This window comes from Lotus japonicus, chromosome 1, assembly GCF_012489685.1.
Source record: "Lotus japonicus ecotype B-129 chromosome 1, LjGifu_v1.2".
NCBI classification, from domain to species: Eukaryota; Viridiplantae; Streptophyta; class Magnoliopsida; order Fabales; family Fabaceae; genus Lotus; species Lotus japonicus.
Genome location: NC_080041.1, coordinates 55534524 through 55547723, shown reverse-complemented (window position 1 = coordinate 55547723; position 13200 = coordinate 55534524). Strand labels below are relative to the sequence as shown.

Genomic DNA, 13200 nt, shown 5'->3' with positions numbered 1-13200 from the left:
TGAGAAAATAGGGCTAGCCTAGACTTTTTTTAAATAAGTGTGATCTACTTAAAAAATTCAAGGCCTAAACCTAGCCTGTTACCTGTCATAAAATTAATTTCTTTTAGGGTTGAGCCTTTTGAAAGCTTGACCTGACCTGACTAGGTAGTCTATTTAAAAATCTGTTTGTATTAAGACATTGAGAAGACTGACAAACTTATTTGCAAATATATCAATAAACTTATAGGCACGATCTAAAATATATTATAATTATTATATCGTCTAAGTCAAAGTAAATTGATTATCATCCTATTATGCTTATAAAGCTTTTTGAGTGGTCTAAACCAGACTTCTTTTAACTAAATATGCTTTTAAAAAAGCATTGACATTTTCTATTTATTAACTTGGCCTGCCCTAGACCTGATGCAGGCTAGGTCATATATAGAGTCGGTAGTCTGATATACTTCTATCCTTACCAATAGATGCTTGAATCATAATATGGAGAAGCACCTAAGACAAAGAACAAAAAATAAGAATTATAGAAAAAAGACACAGGATTAACAGCACATTAGAAAGGTTCCAGCATCATGGAAAGGAGCAGAACCAGTTATAACAACTCCAGCATATACCACTCCCTTGAATCAGGGTTGAGAGCCACTTTGACTGCTCCAAAACTGCTCTCATTTTATCCCAGCATAACAGCTATGACATCATGCTGCTTTTAATTGATATATAAAGTTAAGTTAGTGGCATCCACGATTCCACATGATCAGAAAGTAGTGACGAAACTGATCTGATTCCTTTCTTCCTAAGTAAATATGACAGGGTGATTAATCAAGTTTGTTGAGAATTGAGATTTATGTTTCAAACATGCTCACTTGAGAGTTTTACAAGTTTTCCATACATAAGAAGCTTTCGAGTGCAAAAGCATTTTGCTGTGATTTTGATTTCATCTTAAGGGAAACATTAAAATTAATTTTCAAGGACTGTAAGTAAAATATAAAATTATTACATCATCATCCAATTCCTTATATAAAAAATTTGACCGTTAGCAATAATATAAAAAATCACAAATTAGTCCTACTGGACTAGTTAAAAGTATAGATTAATTTGGAAGAAAAAAAAAAAGTCTAATAGTAATAGCTAGAATCAAATCAACTACATACTCTCAACAAGGTCGAACCAAGCTTTCACTATAAGCCTTGACACTCTTGACCCTGACAAATTTTTTGTGTTTAGGAATTTCCTTCCATTGTAGTCGTTCTTGTCCCTCGTTGAAGATAAAGAGAACTGCTACTTGAGCAGGGGCGGAGCCAGAAATTTGACACCGGGGTGGCTAAATATCAAATAAAAAATTAATTTTGTTTTCTTTTATCTAAATAATGTTTATTTTTAAACTTACTTTTACGTATAAAACTATACAAAATTAATTTTGTATCCTTTATTTTATCAAACTTCATTATATTAAACATGATTTGATATGTTTTTTTTTATAGGCAAATGTTAGTGATTAGTTGTTAGTAAATCATTTAAAAGAAGATATGTGTAAATGAATTGAGATGAGAAAGCGACCAATTATGATATTATGTTTAGGTATAAATATTTAAAAGTTTCACAAAGAGTAAAAAACTTCTTTCAGTGTAGTGGAAAACATGCCTATGAAACTTTTAGCCTAGAGGTAGGAGGTTCGATTCCTTGTCTTAGCATTTATCCGTTTTAATAGCTTTTTCGGTTTAAAAATGAAAAAAATGGGGCCAGAAAGACTCGAACCCACGACCTGGAGCGAATCCTTTCAACTGCAGACCGCTACGCCATTGTGCATTATATGATCTGTTCTACGTTGACAATTATATTAATTATTACCGGTGCTAGAAGAAAAATATACATAGTAGAACTGAATATCGAAAAGACTCGGGGGCGCGGAGCACCGGTAAGCCACCCCTGTGGCTCCGCCCCTGTACTTGAGCTTCCGACAGCAACACGACATCATCATTATCAGACATGAAAAGTGGAACCAATGCTTTATATAATGGAAAAGAAGAACGTGTGTAATCAAACTTCATGATCTGAGTCCAAGAATCGTGTACTCTAAACTTCTTCATTTGCCAAATCACAAGATGTTGGTTCGACGAATAATAAAATACACATAGGCAATCCCTCAAAATCCCAAGAGTTGTGATATCAAATGAGTTGCGACATCGTGGTAGTGACAATTGTGCCCAGTTCTCTTTCCCCAAATCGAAGGAAACAATGTCGCGAAGTCCTACCCAGTTAAGAGTACCGCTCAGGTATACTCCATCTTGCTCTTGTTGTGTATTAGGAAAAGCATAGGAGGACTTAATGCTTCTCCAACTATTACCACCCATGTTGTAAACTTCCATCATTTGTGTCCTATTAACAGCCACAACCTTAAACGTGTTACTGAAGTAATCATAGCCAAACCCAAAAGTACGTTTTTCTACGCTATATAAAGGTTGCCACTCTTGAGAAATTGAGTTCAAAGTTGGGTTCCATAAACTGATCCGGTAACAATATTTTTGATCCAGAAGATCATATAAGACGTTGAGAAGAGAGATCAACCCGTAGCAGGTTCCGATGAAACGGTACTCAGCGAAGAGGTACTTTTTGTTCAATGGCCTAAGCTGGGGTTCATGTCGACTTGCTGCTACAATGCGTGAATGATTTTCCAGAAACGAACTTACAGAACAAGATGAGGCACTGTACTGACCGGAATCAATGTCGGGGTATCCGAACATCAAGCAGATATCTGCTGATCGTTGCTGTCGCAGTTTAGCGAATTGAGGACTGGTAATGAGTGAATTCCAAAACTTGCAGACGCACCTGACTTGCTTGAGAGGTTTGAGCGGAAGCCATGACAGGATTTCCATGAGGAGATTGTCATCTAGAAGCAGCGGCGGCGGCATGGTGTGCGGATGATGTTGAAATACGTGGTATATTCAAACACTCTTTATAAAAAAAGCTTCCGATTAGGGTACAACTTGAACTTCAATTGTATCCTAGTTTTACGCCCATGATAGTTAAAAAATTAATTTGAAAATTTGATATGAATCAGGATGTGGATGTGATATAGTAAAAAAAAAAATCAGGATTTGATATGTTAAGATTGTTATGAATATTTAGATGCGCATTAGGGTTAGGAGTACATGGGCCAGACTCATATGTATACTTATCCATCACTCCTAACTTAATAATATTATAAATACAAGCGAGACGGCACCTAGCAGTTAGAGCGGCACCACAAGAGAACGAGAGCGCGAATGAAATCTTTAGTTATTATTTGGTAGCCAATCTAAACAGTTCTTGTAGTGGACTCAACTGTGGTGTAAATGTTTCACGAAAAATATTTTATCGCACTCACTTGTTGGAATTATTTTCTTCCTACCACAGAAGTCCAATTTAATTTGGTGAAGGATATGGAAAAGTTGTTTCAACTTTCAACTTTCAACAGTTTTAAATCTAAAATAATCTTGCAGATACCCAACTGGTATCATTGCATGTAAATGAGACATTGAAGCTTAGTACAACAATTCGTTTGACTATATAGAATTATAGATAGAGGACCAATTTCAGTCTAAGTAAAAAGATCCAGGTATCTACCCAAAGAAAAAATAAGCATTGGCAAAGAATTTCCTTAGCAATCTAGTCCCTATGCAATGGTTTTCATCACCTAATACTTCACATATTTGCAAATTGCAAGCATCCATTTAGATTTTAACATGAGAGATAATAGGGGAAAATAACCTTATATCCTGAATGTGAGATAATTGTTGTTATCTCTATACTATTAGGAAGCATTGGAGTACCAAAGTATAGTGCTATTAGAGCTCGTTTGGTACACCGTATTAGGCATGATAGTATAAGCTTAAACAATACATTATGAGCTTATCCATTGTTTGGTGCTCACATTGTATTGTATAGGCTTATACATCAATTTCCTCTTATACATCAAAATGATGGATTATTTAATCCACCCTATAGATGATGGATAAGGCATGATAAGAGTGCAATGTATAAACTACTTCAATATATTTAATCAATCGTCACCACAATCACCCTCCACCACCACCGCCTCCACCACCACCATCGTCACTGCAGCCACCACCGTCGCCACCACCACAACCACCCTCCACCACCACCACCGTCGCCACCACCACCACCACAACCACCCTCCACCACCACCACCTCCACCACCACACCATCGTCACCACCACCACCACCACAACCACCCTCCACCACCACCGCCTCCACCACTACCACCACCACCACCACAACCGTCACTGCCGGCACCACCGCCACCCCACAACTGTCGTTGCCACCACAACCGTCGTTGCCACTACAACCACCCTCCACCACCACCGTCGCCGCAGCCACCACCACAACCACCCTCCACCACCACCACTACCGCCGCCACCACCACCTTCGCTGCGACCACAACTACCCTCCACCACCACCGTTGTCGCCACTACCGCCGCCTCCGCCACGACACTCTATTCATCGTTATCGCCACCACCGCCACCACCACCCTCCACCATCACCGCCGCCACTACTGCAACCACTACCTCTACCACTGTCGTCGCTGCCACCACCATGCTCCACCACAGCCACCATCGTTGATACCTTCATACCACCACCGCCGCCGCCCCCACCTTCCACCACCACCGCCACCAACACCACCATCCACCACCACTGTCACTGCCACTACCGCCGGCGCCACCACCACTACCACCATCATCACCTTCCAATACCACGACTACCACACCACCAGTGTTGCCACCAAATTATACAGTGTATGACCAAACGTTGTATAGTGTTAAAATTTTATCAGGTCTTATCCTATCAGGCCTAATACAATCAGGCCTTATACTATCAGGTCTTATACAATACAGCGTACCAAATAAGCTCTTAGTTTCATTCCAGGAAACACAAATTATCATTTTCAAACACCATAAATAAAGTATGAAACCTTGACAACATGTCCAACTGCACCAATAAAAGTATTATAATAAGGACATACAGCTAACAAGGTGAAACCAAGCTTCCAATGTAATTTTTAATATCTTCACCATAATAGGCTCGAGGAGCTTTAAAACATGATGTAATATTATTTTCTCTGTGGTTCCAAAGAAAGAAAATCCTTTCAGACTTTGACAGCAACGGAACATCATTCTCAGACATGCACAAGGGAACCACGTTTGGATGAATATTGGTAATGTTCAACGATTGAGTCCAAGATTCGTGTATTGAGAACTTCTTCATTTGCCAAACTGTGACTTGGAATTCATGACAAACACATAAGCAATCCATCAAAATCACAAGTGTTGGCTCCTCATGTTTTCTGTAATCATAACCATAAGGCAGTGACAATTGTGAACACTACTCATCTCCCAAATCAAATGAACTGATTTGGAAACCATTTTTCTGAAATCCTATCCAATTAAGAGTGCCGTTCAGGTGAACCTCATCTTTCCTTGGCACATAACCTGGTAAAGCTTGAATGCTTCTCCAACAATCAGCACCCATGTTGTGAACTTTCACCATTTGTGTGCTAATGGCCACCACCTTGTAGGTGTCACTCACATAATCATATCCAAACCTGAAAACATTTATTTCATCATCTAAAGGTGGAGACTATTGAGTCATTGATCTCATAGTTGGGTTCCATATATAAACGGACCTGGTAATAGGATGTTCTACCCGCAGTGTGATAGGTGAGCAAAGAGATCAACCCATCATTACAGGTTCCAATGATCTCGTAGTTTCTGCTCAATGGATGGTGATAAAGCTCTTTTTGTTCTAGCAATGAACGTACAGAACAAGTTAACGCACTCCCGTCGCATCTGAACATTAAGCACATGTGAGTGAAATCTGCATTAATTTTCAACCTTCACTCTTCTCTCCAACGTCAAGTTTCTACAAAATGTCCTCATCAATTTATATCTAAACATACCTAGCATGAAGCATCAATCTTGTCTAACCAAATACCAATTCTATTTTAGCAACAAATACATCAGAACAAAATTTATTGAAGTAGCAGCTAGGTTATGAGCTAATAAAAATAGATCAGTTACGTTAACAGGGAAAAATCAATTGCTGGAAACATGTTATGATTTTTTTTAAACGGCGAAACATATTATGATACTCGGCCATGATTCTCCACCTTTGTTAAAAGGAGCCAATTCCAGAACCAAGCTAGCATGTTGAGGCTAGCGAGGCTTCTTCACCCTTGTTGGCTCACCAGTCCTTGGTTTAAAAACAGCTAGCTGGCGAGTTCTCTGAGGATCAAAACGTGGTGGTGACTATGTAAACATCACAAGTGAAGCTAGCTAAAGCCTCTAACACTTCCAAAATATCTGAAGTTGAGCGAAGAGCCTACAATGACATTGTTCTAAGTCTGATTGATGCTGAGTACTTGAGTGTTCTTTTAAAGGGAAGTCTTGAACGCAAGGAGTTGACTCGGCTAGCAGATCTTTAGAGAAACAAGAATGCAATTCCTGAGAAGTTTAATGCGGTTGAAACCCAATGATTCGAGGAAAGAAAGAAACAAGAAGAGTTTGCTTGCTGTTTAGAGAAGCTTAATGGTGAGCTTCATAAGATTAAGAGTTAAGACTGAAATCAATATTCTTCAACCCTACTTACATTATAATATAAGTAGGTGCTAGGAGAATTAGTTTCAGTTAGTACTCTGTTAGTTAGACCAGCAATCTTATAAGTAGTGTAAATGTACAATTCACATTTTCTTCTTCCTTTACTCTGCTTTCACATTCTATTATTCTAAACATGGTATTAGAGTTAGTTTTGCAATCCATGGCTTCATCTCAAAATCATTTCTCGTCTTTGGATAATCGCATCCTTGCCTCGGCTTCTGTCACCTTCTCTCATGTTATCACTTGTGAGCATTCTTGGCAAGTTTGGTATGAGTTGCACACTTATTTTCATGAATTGGCAAAAGCTCGGCCTAGGGAGAAATGAAGCATGTTAAAATCAGCAGGGTACAACACTCATAGGAACTTGAGACTTGTTACTGCTACCCTTTGAAAACTACTACTATTTCTATTTATTTCATGTTTAAATTTAATTGTCTGAATTTGGCAATAAACTGAATTCAATCTCCAGAAAAATTTATATTGTTTAGAAAAAATAAAGTGGTGCTTGCTGTGGTACCTTAAGCAGATTAAGGTGTGGTACCAAAAAATGACTTTTCAATAAAAAAAGACTCATGTATCGATTAAAATTTTGATAATTGTTTTATCATAGTAATGCAGTGTTATATTCTCAGAGACTAGAGACGTGAGATATGCGAGTTGTGTTTTTTGAGCTTTGTTCATCCATCAATCATGATCATTTTACGCGCATCTTCATTATCATCATTCGTTTCCACCACTCGTCCATTTTTCATTTATAAATGAATTTCATGAGATAAAGTTAATTGACAAGTGAAGTAAAATCTAAAAATGTAGTATTTACTTTGAATAACATGATAATAATATTAAATTACTAAATGCGGGTACCACACCAAAAAAAATTCAGGGTAACACAGAATTTACCAAATAAAGCTAGTGCTTTATAGCATATGCTTTATGACAACAATCAAGGTAAAACACAAGCTGACTGTAGTAACAATTAATCCTAACATAATAAGACTCCCAACACAATTTTGGCTAAGAAAATAAATCAAGATGATCATTTTACCAAGAATCATGGTCTTTATGTGATGTCAATACTTAATTGCGGTGTAAATGTTTTTTAATAATATACTATCGCACTCAGTTGTTCGAATTATTTTCTTCCTTCCACAGAAGTCCAATTGAATTTGGTGAAGGTTAATTAAAGGAAAATAAGTTGTTTCAACAGTTCAAAATCTAAAATAATCTTGCAGGTACCCAACTGGCATCCTTGTCATATAAATGAGACCTTGAAGCTCAGTACAACAGTTCATTTGACTAAGTAGATATAAGACCAATTTCACTCTTTAAGTAGATTTAGGATATCTTTATTTACAGAAAAAAGAAAGCATTGGTAAAGAATTGCCATAGCAATCTACTCCCTATGCAATGGTTTTCATCATCTAATACTTCACATATTTATAAACATCCATCTTAATTTTAACATGAGAATGGTAGGAGAAAATAACCTTGTATCCTCAATGTGAGTAGTAGGAGAAGTTAGGTGTAACTTAATTGTAGTGTCACAGAATGTTGTCCTAGCTGAAATTTGGTTGAGATAAATTTTAGCGAGAAATAACTACCATTGTTCTATCCAAGAACATAAAATAGAGGTATAGTACCTAAAGTGTGAGGAACGTGATATGAATGCTTAGAGAGAGAAATTCTAACCGCTAGAGAGAGAAAGAATAACTGAATTTCAATCTTGTTATTTCTCAAATGAGCTAAGAGTCTCTTACAATTGGTAACCGTCCTCTATATATAGGTGTGGAGTTGGACTTGGTGCCTCTAATTTGTCTTAATGGGCCAGTTGGGCCTCGGGGAGGGAGGCCCAAGTCCCTGACGCGCTCCCCGCCTGAGGCCAGCGCTCCTGGGCGAGGGACCCTGGGGTCTCGCCCAGTCCACAAGTCCACATGACACCGAGCTCGAAGCATAAGAGCTAAGTGTGTCTTTAAGCAGAAAAACTAGGGCGAAGGCCATAAGAAACTAACCAATGCTAAAACCTAGAGTTTTAAAATAAAGAACAATGGCCAACATGGCTCAGTGAGTAAAGCTTTTAAAATCTACATTTCAAACTTCTTGCTGCGCTTCCTTTCTCCGGGCGGTCTGAGTCCACAAGTGAGCTTGTGGCGACGTCATTTGGTTCACTCGCCCCATCATAGCTATGCACATGCTCTGAATCGTGACATTTTGACATGTGTCGAGCCTACGCCACGCGTCGCGCCCGGAAGTAGTGTTGGAGTCAGCGAATCCACAGAATCCTAACCGCTATCTTTGAAATGTCCCTTTACTCACGGGAAAGCCTGACAATTTCAATTCAAACTAGTAGGCTTCAACTATTGTAACTTTTATTCAATGCGTTGCCCCCGTTTTCCGAAATCCACGTCACAAAGCTCATCGCTTGGCGACCTTCGCCATTCTCCACTCCCCCATCTCAGAAGCTCCTGATCAGGAGGTTCTTGACCAACCATCAGAACTGTCGACTGTTCTGTGCAAGAACATAGAGAGGGAAGGTAGTACCCAAAGTGTGAGGAAAGTGATGTGAATGATTAGAGAGAGAAACTCTAACCGCTTGGAGAGAGAAAATATATCTGAATTTCAATGCTATTATTTCTCAAATGAGCTAAGAGGCCCTTACAATTGGTATTCCCCTCCTATTTATAGAGGTGGAGTTGGGCTTTGGCGCCTCTATCCTATCCAAATGGGTCAGTTAGGCCTCGGGAAGGGAGGCTCAAGATCATGGCGCGTTCCCCGCCCAAGGTCAGGTCTCCTGGGCGAGGGACCCTGGGGTCTCGCCCAGTCCACAAGTCCACAAGACACCGAGCTCGAAGCATGAGAGCTAAGTGTGTCTTTAAGCAAGAAACAAAGCGAGAGCCCCAAGGATGCCGACTAAAACTTAAAAACTTAAAATCTGGAAGTGAAAAATGATGGCCAACATGGCCTGATAATGAAAGTCTTTTGCAATCGACACTTTGGACCTTCAGCTGCGCCCTCTTCTTTCGGGCGACCCTAGTCCACAAGCAGGCTTGTGGCGGCGACTTTTAGTCCGCCTGCCTCAACACAGTTATGCACGTGCCTTGAATTGTGACACTCTATCGTGTGTTGTGTCCATCCCACGCGCCGAGCCTTTAAGTGACGCCATGGTCAGTGAATCCACAGAATCTTAACCGTTACCTTTGACATGTCTCTTCCAGTCACGTCACAACTTTGACAATTTGAATTTTAACCAATCGGCAGCAACCGTTGCATCTTTTCATTTAATGCGTCTTTCTCACTCCCCAGAATTTCTCAACTGCAATCATGTCATTTCCTGATGTCATGGGGCACAACCTCTCTTTTTTCTCCACATCTCTCGGTAACCGTCCACAACTTCTTCCTACACGTTCCCTTCTGCACATCACTCCCTACTTATAACAACATTATCTCACTAACCCCTTTCGTTCCTTTACGATTACAAATCTTTGCTTCTTCACCTTTACGCGAACTTGTCCAGTGTCAAAATTACCTTTATTCCTTGCAATCACTCTGCAATGACTCCAAAGCGCCAGGCCAAAAGTTCCAAACGTAATTTCGTCGCTGCCACCCCTCTCCGGTGCATTCCTCATGTTCTCCCGCCCCCTCCAGGAGGCGTTCCTCTTGAAGAAAAAGACGTCATTGCCTTCCGAACGGGGACTTGGAAATCTTTAAGTGCTCCCGCCGCGAGGGCTTTGCCCGCCGGGACAATGCCTAACCAACGGTCAAGTTTGGAAAAAGAATCGTCCATTTGGGAGATTTCCACAGAATCCGGCGGATTTTGTCATGAGAAACCTCTTGATAAGCTTCTGTATGTCAGTGCCTGCTCACCCCTTGAACGCCCTTGGCTTCGTCCCAAAGACAATTTCGTGGGTGCTCCTCACTTCTTTTACATGTATGGGTATATGTTCACAAATTTGAAGATTAAATTTTCTTTTTCCCCTTTTATCTGCTCCGTTCTTCACAATATCAATGTGGCTCCTAGTCAACTTCATCCCAACAGTTGGGCCTTCTTCCGGTGTTTCGAAATTCTCTACAACGCGATTCACCAGGAACCTGAACCTTCGACCTTCTTTTATTTCTATCGCGTATTTGTCCAGCCCTCCCCGCAGCGCAGCTGGGTTTCCCTGGAAGCTAGGCCTGGTCGTCAGCGCTTCAATCCTATCTGGCCTAGCATCACCGTCGATTTAGCCCGGAAATTCTTCAGGGTTGTGGTGTCCCACGAATATCCTGAAGTTTTCACACACAAAGATGGCACCGCTCGATTTCCTTTCTACTGCGCGCGCCAAATAATTGACCCGTCTGAGGACTCCCTCACTCTTGAACACAAGGCTGTCATCGACTTTCTGGCCCGTCTCGCCGTTTCAGAATGCTCTCGCGTGATTGGTAAATCTTCCTCTTCTACCTCTCTCGTTCTTTCTATTTTCTACCAGCTTACCTTTTCCTTTTTCCTTTTAATTTTAGGACAAACTCACCGTGCCGATGAGGAGCTTCTGGCGGCTTTTGAGAAGAAAAATAACGTCTCATTTCCCCCTCGAATAAATTTGAAAGGCGACAAGGCGTCTCTGTTGAAAATCCAGGCGAGCGAAAAACGGCCCCTTGGCGAGGAGGATCCTCGCCCTTCCCCGAAAAGGTTGAACTCCAGCGAGCCTTCCGGGACAATTCCAGCCCAACACGGTCTTATCGACGACTCACTTTCCCGTCCAATAGTTATCTCGTCGCCGCTTGGTCCAAACCTGACGTCTTCCGCCAACGCCCCTCCTCCACCTGCTCATACTTCCACCCCCTCCTCAGGATCTGTGAGTCGGGGATTCCCGTATTCTTTAACTTTGACATCAGCCCAAATGGTGCGCATGGATGAAGTTGTTAAGCAGCGTGGTTTGGATAATGTCTCTGAAGGGGCTGTGGCGGGAGTGCTCCACGCATTCCACTACTATAGGCGCTCCGCCCAGGATGCTGACGAATTACGATCCGAAGTGGCACGCCTCCGCGCTCTCAATTCTCAACTTGCTGAGGACCGTGAAGTGCTCGCCGCTCAACTGATCGCCAAGGAAAACTCTTTTTCCAAAGAGCTAGCCGATCAGTCCGCTCGTGCTGAAGTTAGCTTAGAGTTTCGAGATAGGAGGATTTCTGAATTGGAGAAAACTCTCGCAGAGCTGCGGCAGGAGGCGCAACTAGAATCGAGCGCGAAAGCAAACCAAATAGCTTTGGCGGAGGCCGACCTTGAAAACCTTCGATCTGACCTGGCGAAGAAAGATGATCTTCTATCCTCAGCGAAGACTCAAGCCCATCTTGACGTGAAGGCCTTAAAAGAAAGATTGAGGTCAGAGGCTGCTGTTGCCGCCGTTTCTGAACGCGGGCGAGGCTTCTTCCTCGCCAAAGCCCAAGTCAAAATCTCCATCCTCTGATTGATCTCAGCCAGATGGGGGCATTTAAGAGGGTTACACCCACAGGATTGGTCGGGCCCGACGATCCTCCAGGCTTCGTCGCCGAGCGTTTCCTGATGGAAGAACACGTTGAGCCAACTCAAAATGTTAGGAGTCCTTAGATTATCTTTGTTATCTTTGTACCAAGGGTCTCCTTTTTTTCTTCTTTTCAATGAGAACCCCCAAGTTTTTACTGCTTTTTCTATGAGTCTTAATTGTACGCCTCCCTTCGGGAGATAAATTATGCGGGACATTCCTCATAGGGAATTTCAAACGTCTGCCCAAGTGTTTATTTTCCACGTTCCAACGGTTTACTGTTGACCACCGGCCACGAACGCTCAAGCCTTTATTGCAAGTCGCTCCTTTTCTAAGAAAAACTCCTCGAGAAACTGCTCCAACAATAACTTCCGGAGAATTGAACCGGGCTTATAAATAAGAACCAAAACGCAACAAACTTCACATCTCATCTTCTTTCTAAAACTTCAAGGAAATGGCATCCTACATTGCCTGTTTGGAAGAGCTCAGAAAGAAAGCTTTTGATGAAGATCTCTTCATCAACGTTAGGCATCCGGAGGATCCCAACGTTTACGACCTGACCAACAAGCTGTTGGGAATGGATTTTAGTCCAAAGATGGAAGCTATCCTCAGAAATTTCCTCTGCTTCGTGGAAGAGATTCAAGAGCTTTGCCGGCGGGAGCTGGATCTGCTGTAGGAGATAGGAGCAGTGAAAACAGCTCTGGAGACGGCGGAAGAAGGTCCTGAGAAGCTGGAGCTGAGCCGAAGACTATGCAACCTAGAGTACATGCAATACTGTTTGGAGCATGAGAGGACAGAGCAACGCAAAGAATGTAGGAAAATGAGAAAAGATCCTCCCTTTTGAATGTATAAAGTCAAATATTTGAATAAAAGTTTTGTTGCCTGAATTGTTTTGACGTGCATCATTATGAATCATACGAGCAAACAAATAACCGAGTTAGTAAATCGTCACGACACAAACAGATAAATGAAGGAATAAATGAATAATTTAAATGAGCGAAGGATAGTTAAGCGGGCGAGGCGAGCGGCCCGCTACTTATCTTCGCCTTTCGTTGATCGTCGCT

The 13200-nt window shown here is 41.4% G+C and overlaps 1 protein-coding gene across 1 annotated transcript; it reads right to left on the bottom strand.

The window, feature by feature from the left end:
* Positions 1-1847: 1847 nt before the first annotated feature.
* LOC130739037 (F-box/kelch-repeat protein At3g23880-like) lies at positions 1848-2903 on the bottom strand. The gene has a single exon (XM_057591255.1). The coding sequence runs from the start codon at positions 2901-2903 to the stop codon at positions 1848-1850; it is 1056 nt and encodes a 351-aa protein (XP_057447238.1).
* Between the last annotated feature and the right edge of the window lie 10297 nt (positions 2904-13200).

What these genes read in the sequence shown, in the direction of transcription:
- LOC130739037 (XM_057591255.1), bottom strand. Translation starts at nt 2,903, where the DNA reads ATGCCGCCGCCGCTGCTTCTAGATGACAATCTCCTCATGGAAATCCTG.